Source organism: Orcinus orca, chromosome 7, assembly GCF_937001465.1.
Source record: "Orcinus orca chromosome 7, mOrcOrc1.1, whole genome shotgun sequence".
Classification (NCBI taxonomy): Eukaryota; Metazoa; Chordata; class Mammalia; order Artiodactyla; family Delphinidae; genus Orcinus; species Orcinus orca.
Genome location: NC_064565.1, coordinates 117,877,749 through 117,891,863, shown reverse-complemented (window position 1 = coordinate 117,891,863; position 14,115 = coordinate 117,877,749). Strand labels below are relative to the sequence as shown.

At 51.3% G+C, this 14,115-nt stretch overlaps 1 protein-coding gene and 1 long non-coding RNA gene across 4 annotated transcripts in view; one reads left to right on the top strand and one right to left on the bottom strand.

Moving 5' to 3' along the window:
- Positions 1-8: 8 nt before the first annotated feature.
- Positions 9-11,943, top strand: LOC125965031 (uncharacterized). The gene is made up of 2 exons (XR_007478485.1): positions 9-178; positions 6,705-11,943. It is a non-coding gene; the product is annotated as an uncharacterized LOC125965031 (long non-coding RNA).
- Positions 11,830-14,115, bottom strand: part of UBE2F (ubiquitin conjugating enzyme E2 F (putative)) — a 52,030-nt gene continuing 49,744 nt past the window's right edge. For 2 of the 3 annotated variants that reach the window (XM_033424353.2, XM_049712408.1), the window contains one exon: positions 11,920-12,587. In XM_033424353.2, coding sequence (XP_033280244.1) covers positions 12,537-12,587 — 51 coding nt within the window. In that variant the 3' untranslated portion in view covers positions 11,920-12,536. Of the gene's footprint in view, positions 12,588-14,115 lie in introns of all 3 variants that reach the window. The other variant, XM_004262549.4, reaches the window with a different exon arrangement.

Genomic DNA, 14,115 nt, shown 5'->3' with positions numbered 1-14,115 from the left:
GGTGCGCACTCCCAGCCAATCCTCGCGCTTCAGTGGCGCTCCGCCGGGAGGCGGGGCCCCGGCTGCGCGCCGTCTGGTGATGGGCTGGGGGCGGGGCTTCATGCGCGTCACAGGGGGCGTGGTCCCGGCGGCGGAGCGCGGGCGGAAAGGCTGTGAGCTGGCCCTGGGCGGTGAGCGGGTAGGCGGCACCGGGAGCGAGGGCGGCGGGGGCCCGGGGGCGACCGGGGAGCGAGGGGTCCGCGTGCTTCCGCCCGGCTGGAGCGGGAGCCCCGGTCCTCCGAGGCCGGCGGGCCACGCCCTGCGTCACCGCTCCCGGGGGGCTCCACCATGATCCGACCCTCTGCTTGGGTGACTTTGGGTGAAATTAGGGCTCATTTCCTGCGGGTGGATCTGAGGGGTCTGGAGTGGAGGCTGTTACAGGAGCCAAGGCAAGACATGAGGAACACCAGGCCCGGGCGCAAAACGCAGGAAAGATGGATCCGGGACAGATTTAGGGAACGGGGTCTGCTGAATGTGGGGCACGCGGGAGGGTGAGGGAGCAGGATGTTAGTCCCTTTACCCTGACAGGAAGGAGCCCCGGGATGGGGAAGGTGATGGGCTGAGTTTCCGACCTGTTGGTTTGTCTGAGAGGCAGCCAAATGGACATGTCTAGTGTATCCTGCCAACCATAACACAAGTCAGTTGCGAAAGCGGTGAGAGAGGGCAAAGATCCAGATGTTTGAATTCTAATGAAGCCACCCACCGTCTCTTGCCCTTTTGACAAAATAACAATTTCTAAGTTTAATTGAGCCCTGAGCATGTGTCAGGCACTGTTCCAAGCGCCTTTCCTGTATTCACTAGTTTCCTCTTGATAACACCCTTATCAAGTGGATGCCTTTATCCCCACTTTATATATGAGGAAAGTCAGGTACAGAAAAGGTCAGCATCTTGCCCAAGTTTACACGGGGAATAATGGAGCCAGAATTTGAATGCAGGAATGCTTTGTCAAGAAATTGAATTTTAGGGCTTCCCTGGTGGCACAGTGGTTGGGAGTCTGCCTGCTGATGCAGGGGACACGGGTTCGTACGGGTTCGTGCCCCGGTCGGGGAAGATCCCACATGCCGCAGAGCGGCTGGGACCGTGAGCCATGGCCGCTGAGCCTGCGCGTCCAGAGCCTGTGCTCCGCAGCGGGAGAGGCCACAGCAGTGAGAGGCCCATGTACCGCAAAAAAAAAAAAAAAAAAAAAAAAAAAAGAAATTGAATTTTAATTGGATGTTTGTAGACTTGCTCGATTTTATCTCCTGTTGGGGTCCAGAAGAAGTTGTTTTTTTCCAGCTCTTCAAGTCTCCACATTCCTGGACTCCTTATTTCCTTTCATTCTTGCTTGCAAACCGAGCTCATTTCTTGCCAAATGCGGCCAGGAGCAAAGGACACACCAACATTTAAGAAGCAAATAGAGGGCTTCCCTGGTGGCCCAATGGTTAAGAATCCACTTGCCACGGGTCATGGGTTCGAGCCCTGGTCCAGGAAGATCCCACATGCCGCGGAGCAACTAAGCCCATGCGCCACAACTACTGAGCCTGCACTCTAGAGCCCGCGAGCCACAACTCCTGAAGCCCAGGTGCTTAGAACTGTGCTCTGCAACAAGAGAAGCCACCACAATGAGAAGCCCTCGCACCGCAAGGAAGAGTAGCTCCTGCTCGCCCAACTAGAGAAAGCCCACGTGCAGCAACGAAGACCCAGCGCAGCCAAAATAAATAAATAAATTTTAAAAATACCCTTTCGAATTAAAATAATAATAATAAAGAAGCAAATAGATACACAGAAGCTCAAGGCCAGTGAAAAGAGGAGGAAAGGAAAGGGAATGAAGGAAGAGTGTCAAAATACAGAAGGTAGTGTAAGTGCAGCTGAGAGGAAATCTGAAGTGTCTGCTGATACTCAGTAGTCAGTCGGGAGACACTGATGGTTTCAGCGAGAGGAATTTCAGTAGAGCAGTGGTGGGGGAGGGGTGATGCAGAGCTGAGGAAAGAACAGGACAAGAAAGGGTGGAGAAGGCAGGCAGCTCTTCAAAAGGTGGAGGAAGGAGGTCAAAGGGGTACAAGATGAAGGGGAAATGTTTTAGAGACTGAGCATGTTTATAGCTGACGGGAAGTAGCTAACAAGGAAGCTGAAGATAGAAAGAAGAGGTGAAGTCCTGGATGCAGTGAGTGGGCATGAGGGCAAGAGCAAAGGTGGGGGGCACGTTTCATTCTCTAAGTCTATATGGAAGGCCGTAAGGGTGGGAGCTGGAGGGGCCCAGGGACCACTGACAAGGGGGTTGATTCATCTCCAGCCCCCCTTGGACCAGTTAGGCAGCGGTTAGAGGGTTTGTGTTTCCAGATGGATATAGTGAGTGTAGTGGTGAAGTCAGAGACAAGACAGCGCCCCATGTGGCTGGCGATGCCCACACACAGAGGACCAGTGGCCTCTTCTCCACTCTTCCTAGAAGCGGTAGCAGCCACCACGATTCCAAGTGGGCTGGTCAAACAGATGCAACAGGTGCCCTAACAGGGTGTCTTAATTACGAAATCAGTGTCCAATAAAGACCAAACATTTGAGGAACGCCATCTCCATGGAAATGAGGTAGTAAACGCACCAAACAGCTCCCACCTAAGGGAAAAAAGTCATACAGCACTCAGTGTCTTCAATACAGGAAAGGTCTACGAGGAGATAAGGGGGTATATCTTATTTTTTTAAAAAGGCAGTCAAAACAAGAACAAACAACAATAAAAAAAAACATATTGGGACCTCCCTGGCAGCTCCGTGGTTAAGACTCTGCGCTTCCACTGCAGGGGGTGCAGGTTCAACCCCTGGTTGGGGAAATAAGATCCCGCACGCTGAGTGGTGAGGCAAAAAAAAAAAAGAAAAAAAAACCATATCGGACAGAAACTATAATAATTGAGGTTTAGGGCTTCCCTGATGGCGCAGTGGTTAAGAATTCTCCTGCCAATGCAGGGGACACGGTTTCGAGCCCTGGTCTGGGAAGATGCCACATGCTGTGGAGCAACTAAGCTCGTGTGCCACAACTACTGAGCCTGTGCTCTAGAGCCTGTGAGACACAACTACTGAGCCCACATGCCACAACTACTGAAGCCCATGCACCTACAGCCCATGCTCCACAACAAGAGAAGCCACCGCCATGAGAAGCCCACACACCGCAATGAAGAGCAGCCCCCGCTCGCCGCAACCAGAGAAAGCCCGTGCGCAGCAACGAAGACCCAACGCAGCCAAAAATAAATTAAATAAATAAATAAATAAATAAAATATAATTGAGGTTTAAAAACAATAGAGTTGCCAGGGATTGGGGGGAAGGGAAGGATGGATAGGTAGAGCACAGGGGATTTTTAGGGCAGTGAAACCATTTTGAATGATACTATAATAGACAGATGTAATTATACAGTTGTGAAAACTCATGTACAACACCAAGAGTGAACCCCAATGTAACATGTGGGTGACAATGATGTGTCCATGTAGGTTCATTCGTTGTAACAAATGTTACCTTTGTGTAATCTCGGTAGTAGTTGAGGTTAGACATACAGGGACAGGGTTATATGGGAACTCTGTTCTGCTCAGTTTTCCTGAGAACCTAAAACCGCTCTGAAAAATAAAGTCTGTTTTTTAAAAAATCAATAGAGGGACTTCCCTGGTGGTCCAGTGGTAAAGAATCCACCTTCCAATTCAGGGGACGTGGGTTCAACCCCTGGTCAGGGAACTAAGATCCCACGTGCCGTGGGGCAACTTAGCCTACGTGCCACAACTACTGAGCCCGCACGCCTCAATGAGAGAGCCTGCATGCCACACACCACAGAATCCACACGCTCTGGAGCCTGCACACAACAACTAAAGAAGAGAAAACCCGCACGCCACAACTACAGAAGCCCACACGTCGCAATGGAGGATCCCACATGCCACAACGAAGACCCAATGCAGCCAAATACATAAACAAATATTTTTAAAAAATCAATAGATGGGCTGAATAAAATAGGCATAAAAAGTGAATTAATGCCCTAAATGCCTGAGCATAGGAATTCCCTCAGATTATTGCTCAAAAGGATAAAGAGATGAAAAATATGAAAGAAAAGAAACATCCAGCTAATAGTGATTCTCAACTGGGAGTGACTTTCCCACCAGGGGACATTTGACAATGTGTAGAGACAATGTTAGCCGTTGTAACTGAGGGTTGGTGCTTCTGGGATCTAGTGAGTAGAGGCCATATATGCTGCCAACCACCCTACAATGCACTGGATAGCCCAATTTGGGGCCAAATCTGGCCCCCAACGTCAAGAGTGCTGTGGTTGACAAACCCTGTTGTGGTTCCATATTTCCACTTGGTATCATTTCCTTCTGCCTGAGGACTTTGTTCAAGGTTTCTAGCAGTGCTGGTCTGCTGGTATGACTTTCAGCTTTTGTACATATGAGAAAAATCTTTATTTAGCCTTCATCTTTGATATCGTCCCTAGATATAGAATTCTAGCTTGAGTTTTTTCTTTCAGTAAAGATTTTTCTCCACTGTTTTCTTGCTCACATTGTTTCCAACAAGAAATGTGCGATCACCCTTTATAAATTATGTGTCTTTATTTCTCAACTGCTTTTAATATTTTTGCTCTGTCACTGATTTTAAGCAACTTAGAATGTGATTTGATGTAATTCTCTTCATGTCATTGTGCTTTGAAGCTGGTATCCGTGAGTTTGTAGTGTTTATCAAGTTGGAAATTTGTCAGTAATTATATCTTCAAATAATTTTCTCTCTCCCCTGCTCCTTTGGGAAACTCTAATTACAAGTTGATTGGGCTGTATGAAGTTTTCCCACAGCTCACTGAAGTTCTGAGGGTTTTCTTCCCAGATCCCACCCCGTTTTTCCTTTTGTTTTTATAATTGCTATATCTTCAAGTTCACGAATCTTTTCTTCATCAGTATGTAATCTGTTGTTAAACCCATCCACCCAGTGTGCTTTTCACCACACATTTGTGTTTTTCTTCAGGAGGCTTATTTTGTGTCTTATATTTTCCATCTCTTTACTTAACATGAATTATCTTTTCTCTACCTTACGGCACTGTTTTAATGCTCTGGTCTCTAACATATTTGTCATTTCTGGGTCTGTTCTGACTGATTTTCTTCCCCTCTAGACGTGGCTCTTGTTTTCTTGCCTCTTTGCATACATTGAAAATTTGTATTGATTACTAGGTATTGTGAGTTTTATCAATACTTTCTAGGGTGGTGGGTATATAGTTTAATTTAAAATTTAAATGAGGTCCTTGTAGGTTTAATGCAGTTGTAAGAATGATACAGAGTCCCTCACCCAGTTTTCCACAATGGTAACACCTCCCCACACTATAGTAACCCACTCTGTAAGTCTTCATCTTTGGGTGTATTAGACCATTTACATATAATTATTAAATGGTAATAAATCTTAAATCTACCATTTTACGATTTGCTTTCTCTCTGTTTCATCTGGTTCTCAACTCTGTTTCCTTTTGCTTGCCTTCCTTTGGGTAACTGAACATTTTTTAGTTTTCCATCTTAATTTCTCAATGTTTAAAAACAGATATAATTCACATACCATAAATTTCACTTGTAAAGTGTAAAACTTAGCATTCACAAGGTTATGCAACTATCACCATCTAATCCCACAACATTTTCATCACCCCAAGAAGAAACACTGTACTCGTTAGCATTCAGCCCCTCTTCCTCACCACAACCGCTATCAACAAGCCACTTTCTATCTCTATAGATTTGCCTTTTCTGGGTGCTTCATACAAATGGAATCATACAGCACGTGGCCTTTTCTGTCTAGCTTCTTTCAGTCAGGAAAATGTTCTCAAGGTTTCAGTCCAGGTTGTAGCATGTATCAGTAATTCCTTTTTGCTGACGATTACTATTCCTTTGCCTGGCTACACCACATTCCGCTTCTCCATTCATCACTTGATGGGCATTTGGATTGTCTCCAGTTTTTGACTATTATAAAGGACGCCGCTCTGAGCATTCATGTACAGGTTTTCACATGGAGATGTATTTTCAGGTCTCTTGCTTATATAATTAGGAGTGGAATTGCTGGGTAATGTGGTAACTTTATATTTAACCTGAGGATTCCAATTTCTCAGCATCCTCAGCAACATTTGATGCCTGGTTGTTTTGATTTTAATTAAAAAAACTTTTTAAAAAAATTTTAGCCATCTTTGTGGGTGTGAAGTGATCTTGATTTGCATTTCGCTAATGAGTAATCGTGATATTGCAATTTACAGTATGTATAGTTCACCTTTGTCCCTGTTCCTAGTACACAGAGGAGATTAATCCAGTCCTGTTGCTCCACCTTAGCCACAAGCACGAGCCCCCTCTGTCCTGTACTTCTCTGTCTGCAGATGGCTTTTGTCTCTGTTGTCCTCGTCTGCGTTCTGGGAGAATTAATCAAGTTTGTCTCCACGTCATTGCTCTGTTTTCCCAGGATCGGTCCTGCCTGTACTGTTGTGCATTTATTATTATGGTTATAGTTTCATTCTCTTGCCATTTCATCTTAGCCTGTAGTCTCCTTATGAATTTTTGATTCTGGGTCAAAGGTGCCGTTTACTGCATTTTCCTAAACATGTGGACTTCTTTTCCCCTGCAAAAGTTTCTTTAAATCCTACACTTCATTCCCAGCGTCATGTTCATCCTGAGTCTGCTGGATACCGTTCCTTCTTTTTCTGCAGGATTTTCCGTGGAGCCGTTTACGCAGGCTACGCAAGCAGTTCAGACATGGCGTCTGTCAGCTGAAGGGCAGGTGGTCTGCCGGCCCGTGTGGCCCAGGGCTGCCGGCATGCCCCGTCTCCGGGCAGGGGCCTGTCCTGAGCAGGCCTGCCTCTGGTGGACTCATGCTCTTAAGCTCCTGCTACATCTACTCAGCGTTAGGTCATCACATCGTAAGAACCTACTCAGTTACTGCCGGATGACTGAGGTGAGGCCGTGGGCTCCAGATGCTGACTGATGCCCGGGACAGGCAGAAATACATGTGAGCCTGCATGGACCACTTCCTTGGTGCTTCTGGAAGCCTGGGCGAGATGAGGACACTCCAGGAACTGCCCATCTGCCTGTGAGACAGGCTTCACGGGGGGCACCACCTGAACTGAATCCTGCAAGGAGCCCCAGGAGGGAAGCTCAGAGTCTGGGGAGAGCGGGCCTCACCACAAGGTGGGAAAGCACTGCTCTGAGGCCAGGGTCCCCGGCACAGTGGCTGGCAGGTTGGACAGGCCCAGTCACAGTGGGCTCCGTGTGCCAGGCCAGGTGCTTCTTCTGGATACGTGGGAAGACATGGCACGGGACGGGCTGCTGTAGGAAGCCCTCTGGCAGCACGTGAGGCGGCTGCCCCACGTGTGCTTTGGTCTCGGCCGGCTGTGGCCGTGCCTTCCTCCGCTGCTGCTCTCCTGCAGAGACTGTGGTCCGTGTCACACCCGGTCACTGGCCTGGCGAGACACCAGCGACCACACTGGCTCCACAGTCACAGCACTCGCCCAGGACACAGGCTTTCTCTGCTCCGACTCTAACCTGAGGCTGAAACTGCTTCGGAACAGGTTGCAGCAAGGCTCTCTGTCCCCAGCGCTGCCCCCGGCTGTGGCTCCCAACTCCATCCTGGCTGCGGGAAGGGAGGACGCAGGTGAACAGGGGTACTGAGGGTGGAACAAATTTTTAAAAAGAGCTGTTTGGTAATGACTGGCTTAAGAGACAAAACAGTCTTTGGCCATCAAGCACCACGCATCTCCTGGGAACGATGCGTCGTGCGGAAGGTGAGGGCTGACACCGAGGCAGTGAGGATCCAGCACCAAAAAATACAATACAGACGAGTGAGTCCTGCCAGGCGGACAGGAGACCCAACAGGCCTCACTCGGGTACCAGAGCAGGGGGAGCATCCCTGGATGTGACCTGTGGGGGGCCACGCGAGGTGCCGGCCCACGCGCAGCCAGTGCTAACCCTCTCTCCGGGCCCCTGGCCCCGGCCCAGCATTTGTCCTGGACTGCAGTGCACGGGGCCTGTGCGTAGTCTCCCCTCCAGCGCCGGGAACTCTTGGGACGTGGATTATTTCTTCCAACTGGCCATAAGTTAAAAACCAAACCAAACCAAAAGGAACAGTGAATTTACCGGGAGGGCCCTGGCCCAGTGCATTTGGTAATGAAAGTGAATGAGACCTAAGATGGATATTTAAAAAGAGATTATAATTCAGTTTATACAGCTTGCCATGAATAAACAGACATTCTTAACAATGCAAGGTCCCCAAAGGCCTCTATCACGGAGTTTTTTGAAGAATTTTTTCAAACTACAATTCTTTCAATAAATCAATTTTGGTAACCCATGGAACCCCAGGGCATGAGCGGTAACTTCAGCAGGTGATACAAACCCCTCTGCAATGGCCCCTCCAACCTGCTGGATTTGCTTGAGGCAGGCCATGGGAGCACGGGGAAGAAGGGTGTGACAGGTTTTCTCATTTTCCGAGTTCTTCTTTGGCAAAGGAAAACATTATTTTACTAAAACTATGTATTAGCATCTTACTAGACACTTTATGAAGAATAATGAACTTGTAACAAACCTGACTTTCCATTTTTAAGTGGATGGAAGTGAAACAACCCCGGAACAGATGGCAGCACCTGGGAAAGGGTCTCCTTAAAGCTGCCATTGGTGGTTAACGTCTTTTTTATTTGTTATTTATTTATGCCTGTGTTGGGTCTTCATTGCTGTGCGCGGGCGTCTCATTGCGGTGGCTTCTCTTGTTGCGGACACGGGCTCTAGGCTTGCGGGCTCTAGAGCGCAGGATCAGGAGTTATGGCGCACGGGCTTAGTTGCTCCACAGCATGTGGGATCGTCCCAGACCAGGGCTCGAACCTGCATCCCCTGTGGTGGCTAACATCTTGTTGGACTTTTTTTTTTTTTTTTTGCGGTACACAGGCCTCTCACCGCTGTGGCCTCTCCTGTTGCGGAGCACAGGCTCTGGACGCGCAGGCTCAGCGGTCATGGCTCACAGGCCCAGCTGCTCTGCGGCACGTGGGATCTTCCTGGACCGGGGCACGAACCCGTGTCCCCCGCGTCGGCAGGCGGACTCCCAGCCACTGCGCCACCAGGGAAGCCCCTGGGCTTTTTATATGAAGAGAATTCTGCTTGATCTGATAATCAAATCAGCAGAAAGTCCAATGGTAACAGGAATTTGGTTTTTTTCACAGCTGTCTTTAAAGAAAGAAGGGCGGGGCTCACGGAGCAACCCAGGGAACAGTGGGATTTGTCCCCTGAAGCCATGTAACACATTGTGGTGATCACCACTGCCTGGGAGCTTGCCCTCCGAGATTACTTTGCTAAAGCTCCAGCATCCGGCAGGACTGCTGAATCAGCTTCTGCTGCCCTAAGACAGAGACACGCTGCCTCCGCCCCCAGACGTCCTGAGAGCGGCCTGGCTGTGGCCAAGCCACGGGGAGGGGCGCTGGCACCTCCCGAAGTTGTGAAGTCTTCCTAGACGAGTGTGCAAGCCCCGGGTAACGAAGGGCAGAGGAAGACGTGCACGGACACTTTGGAGCACTGAAACCGGCAAACACAAAGGGACACGTTCCTCTCAAAGACTACATTCAAAATAGTTTAGCTACTGCAAATGGTCTGAATAGGGGAACGTTTTAACATGAAGTTTGTACTGCAGGCTTCTCCAGCCACGTGCAAGGCCTGACTTATCTGAGGTCGGTCGATCAGACAAGCAGGCCTCTGAGGCCCTCAGTGCTTGGAGGTGAAGGCAGGTAAAGCAGGGCATCTTGTGAAGCTACCCATAACCCATGACACACCGCTCCCTGGGGCCAGCGTTCTGCAACAACGCACAGTGGCTGAAAAGAACACACAGGAGGTGCGAAAACCAGGACTGCAGGGAAAGAGGAGACACAAAGCCGGGAGGTCAGTGCTCAACACCCAGGTTACACTCGGCCCAGCTCCTTAGAAAGGCTGCAGAGGAGGTAGCCTGCAGGTGGTGTGTTTGAGGGAAGGGGAGAGGCGAGATGTGAGCCTTCTCCTTCTGAGAGGGCTACTCTGGGGAGCTGTTTCCTTCTAAGTGTTCCTGAAAAACACGCAGCTGACATACCCCATTTTAAAGAGTAGAGTCGTGGGGATCCACCTGACCTTCAGAGTCAGAGCTGTGCCACAGCGTCATGCCCCAGGCCTGCCCCACCCCACCCGGCCCCAGGGCTAGTCTGGCTGGCCAGACGCTAGCATCCCACCCCAACCCCCGCAAGTTAGAAATCATCAACTGTCTCTGGGCTGGTGGGGCACATGGACGGCAGCCAGAAATGTTACTTTGGCCTAAGAGTGGGAAAAAGACCCCAGGAAAGCAAAAGTCCTGGAGGTCAATGTCCCGCAGCCACCAAAAGGTGCCACGGGCCCCGCTGGCCAAGCACCCAGCACAGTACCACTGGCCCACGGAGATGGGCCAAGCTGGGTGGGCTCCTTAACAAGATGGGAGGGGGCAGGGAGGTAAAACGCCTCTGAGATCGCCACTGGACAGAAAGGGATGATCGTTACGTGGAAATGTCATTTTTGAAGAACTGCTTGACCATGTATTTTTCTATACTGTGTGAGGTCAGAATTAACAAGGGATCCTCTCCCTTGTTTTCTATATTGTGTGAGGTCAGAATTAACAAGGGATCCTCTCCCTTTCAGTCTGGCCCAGAGGGCAAAGTCTTCACCTGCATCATACACGTTTCCATTTCACTACGGGCGCTGCCATCATTTCTTCCACCTCTGTCCGCACCACCAGGGGAGGGTGCCGCCGGGAGAGCTGGGGGTTGTGAAATGACTCGGGCTAGAGCTGGCAGAGAGCAGCATGCCCTGGGTCACAGGGGCACCAATCAGGCGTGTCGATGGCCAGCTGCTACCCTCCTGACCCCCTAGCAGAGGATGGCTCTGAAGCCAGTTGGTGAGTTGAAGTATGTGAACTGGAGCGCCCCTCCCAGGGTGACTGTGCCTGACAGGCTCTGGGCCACAGAGACGCCACCATGCCCTTAACCAGCCCCATCCTTCCTGCTCTGCACACCCGACGGAGTAGCCCGTCAGCCAGGGTCACCCTCCGGTCTAATGGGCATGATTGCTGGTTACAAATGGGAAGCATGGCCCGAATTCCTCCCCCGCTGATCTCCAGGACAGACTGATCTCATAATCTGGGATCACGTCATAAATTAAGAAAAACGAGCCAGACCGGTTAGCTGGTAGACGGGGGAATCCAGAGGCCTAAGGAGGCTGGCTGTCAGGTACACTGGAGCGTGTTAGGTGAGCGGCAGACAAAACCATACAGATATTTATTCTGCATTTGATTCCAAGGGTTCAGATGTCGAACGCTGTAATAAAGCCACTCTCCTCTCCTCGGTGTTCTGACTCTGAAGTGCACTGACCTGACCCAGGAATGGCTGAGTGGCACCACTGATTCCTGGCCCTCCAAGGCCTGGGAGACTCAACCCCGAGACGGGGCCCAGAATCAGAGAACTCGGAAGGCCACATGGGTGGTCTCAGTGGCATCAGACATTGTTTGGGCCGATTCCTGAGGTATCTCTCCTGTCCCCAGAACACGAGGGTCTGGCTCTCTTGCGCAGTGGCTCACAGACACATGACGGCAGAAACACCAAGCCCCTGGCGGGGCTGCGCTCCAGCCAGTTTCCTCTGGGCAGCATGTGAGAAAGGGCTCCCTGCTATTATTATTATTATTTTTTAGTTCATCCAGATCTAGCTTCAAAGGGTCCCTAAACTTCTTTGCCCCATCTGGACCTGAAAACAGGAGCTGATTTTCACAAGCCAAATTCTCATTGCATTTGGACAGAACGAATACTGTGTCTTTTATATTTTCTTTGTATTTCTCTTCAATAGTTGCTTGACCCAACATCTTTCTGTCTGCTCTATACAATGAAAATACAAACTAAATGAGAATAGAAAAAAATAATTAAAGCATTAAATTGTACAAATTACAAATCTGTTCCAAAATATACTTACATTAAATAAAATACGCATTTCAGTAAGAGATCTACAGTGAACGACCATATGCATTCTGGGAAGCTTCACGACACCTGGGCAGGGCCAACATTCGTGGAAGGAGCGAAGGGAATTCGCATCCAATCACGGTTTGCAGCGGGTTCTGACCGCCGTCTGCGAGCTACACTGAGCACATCATTAGCATCGCCTGGGCAGGGACTGACTGGGGAAAGGGGAGAAGCAAGCTCTAGCCTCAATGCTGAGTTCATCACAACTTCTCGAGAATCTCATTAACAGCCTATACAGTACAGTTTCAAAAAAGTAAACATGTTAAGGTAAGCAGACAACTCTTTAGGACCCGAAGCACATTTTCTGGCTGTATTTATGCGGAACTCTCTGTCTACAATGGGCGGTCGTGAAGAGGTGCTTCCTCGGGACGGCATGGTCGCGGGACTGGGGCGGCCCAGCAGGACTGAGGGGAGCCAGGGACGGGAGGAGACTCCCTTCTCGTTTCAGCTGGAGACAAGCTGGTAGCGCACAGTCCACGGCCCCGCAGCCCTCTCCTCCTGTCATCTGGCGTAGCGCTTAATGTAGTCTTCAACTTTATTCCGGAAGTCCTCCTGTGGGGCAGAGGGGAGGAAGGGGGGGTGAGTCAGTGCAGGGCGACACTTCAGGGACAAGCTGCGTGCCCCCGAGCCAAGGGCCCCCGCCAGCTCTCGGGAGGGCGTTAAGGGTCCGGCCTCCAATCCTCCAGTCGCCAAGGTGGCAGGAGACTCAGAGACCCACGGGGCTGAGTGCCACCTCCCTGTCACTCTGGGTGCCGGGAGGGGACACAAACAAGCTTTGGGCGGACGGGAACCGAAGACCCTGCGTTGTGCAGACGGGGAGAGTGAGATCCACCAGTGTGGTCAAGGTCACGATGCGGGTCCGGCCGGGACTCTGGACCACAAATGGGCATGAGCCTTGGCTGCAGCTCTCAGGAAGACCCTTGTGTCCTGATCTGTCTCCCCAGGACCCTGCTACCTATGGCCCAAGTGCAGCCCGCCATCAGGGTGACCACCCTGCCTGAGACGAGAGGTGGGCTTGCTACAGAGGGCGCTCCTTGGGCATCAAGCAGAGGCCACCTGGGGGCCTGGGCTGATCCCTCAGGGGTAAAAACGCTGTATGGATGCAGGTATCTCCCAGGCTAGCGCGAGAGGGAAAGCCACCTCAGATCTGAGCCAACGCCCCAAGTGTGTCCCCAGGTCTTTTCTCTCTAAGGTCAGGAGCAAAATTCCCTGGCCTTACAGGACTGGGAAGGGCCCCTGGGACTGTCTGAGCCACGAGTGACTTGGAGCCTGTCCACCTCAGAACACCCGTCCGCATTTGGTGGCGGGACAGCCTGTGACCTGAAGGCGGGCTCTCAACCCTCTCACCCCCACCCACAGCTGCACACAGGGTCCCAGGCTTCAGTCCCATCCAGCAAGAGGCACAGCCCCGGGCCCTGCCTGCTGCAGGGGCCACCCTGGGAGGCGCGGGCGGAACGGGCCTGCTCCCCTCGGCCACACTGCAGTCACTCTTTCAGGGTGGGGCGGGTTCAAGGAAAGGGGAGAAGGGGACCCCTGTGGTCGCCACCAGGCGGCCCAGGACTGTGCTCAGAGGCTCCCTCACAGCTGTCTGCCCGCAGCCAACACGGGCTGCACAGAAGCCCTGGCTGTCTTCAGCAAAACTCTCACAAGGTCACCTCCACGGTACCCAGCTGCCGACATACCATCGGCTCCCAGGCAGCCGCGGCCAAAGCTCCCGGGATGTGGAGTGACGATCCCACAGACACCCCCAACCCCTCAACGACTGACCCAGGACAACAGGTGCCTCAGCTCAGCCTTAATCCCCGTTGCTCTCATCAGTGAGAAGACCACGAACCCTGGGGCCAAACCGCCTGGGTTCAAATCTTGGGGTCCGCCCCTTCCCGGCAAGTCTTTCACTTCCTGGTGGCCCTGCTCCCTCAGCAGCAAATCAGGGGCAAGAGTCCCTCCCTCGTGGGTTGTCAGGGAAACAAGTGTGTCTGGGAGCAGGTATGACACTGCCTGGCACCTGGAGGGCCACGCAGGGCTGCTGCTACACCATGTCACCACTGCCCGCCTGCTGCCCTGCCCCAGTCACACGGGG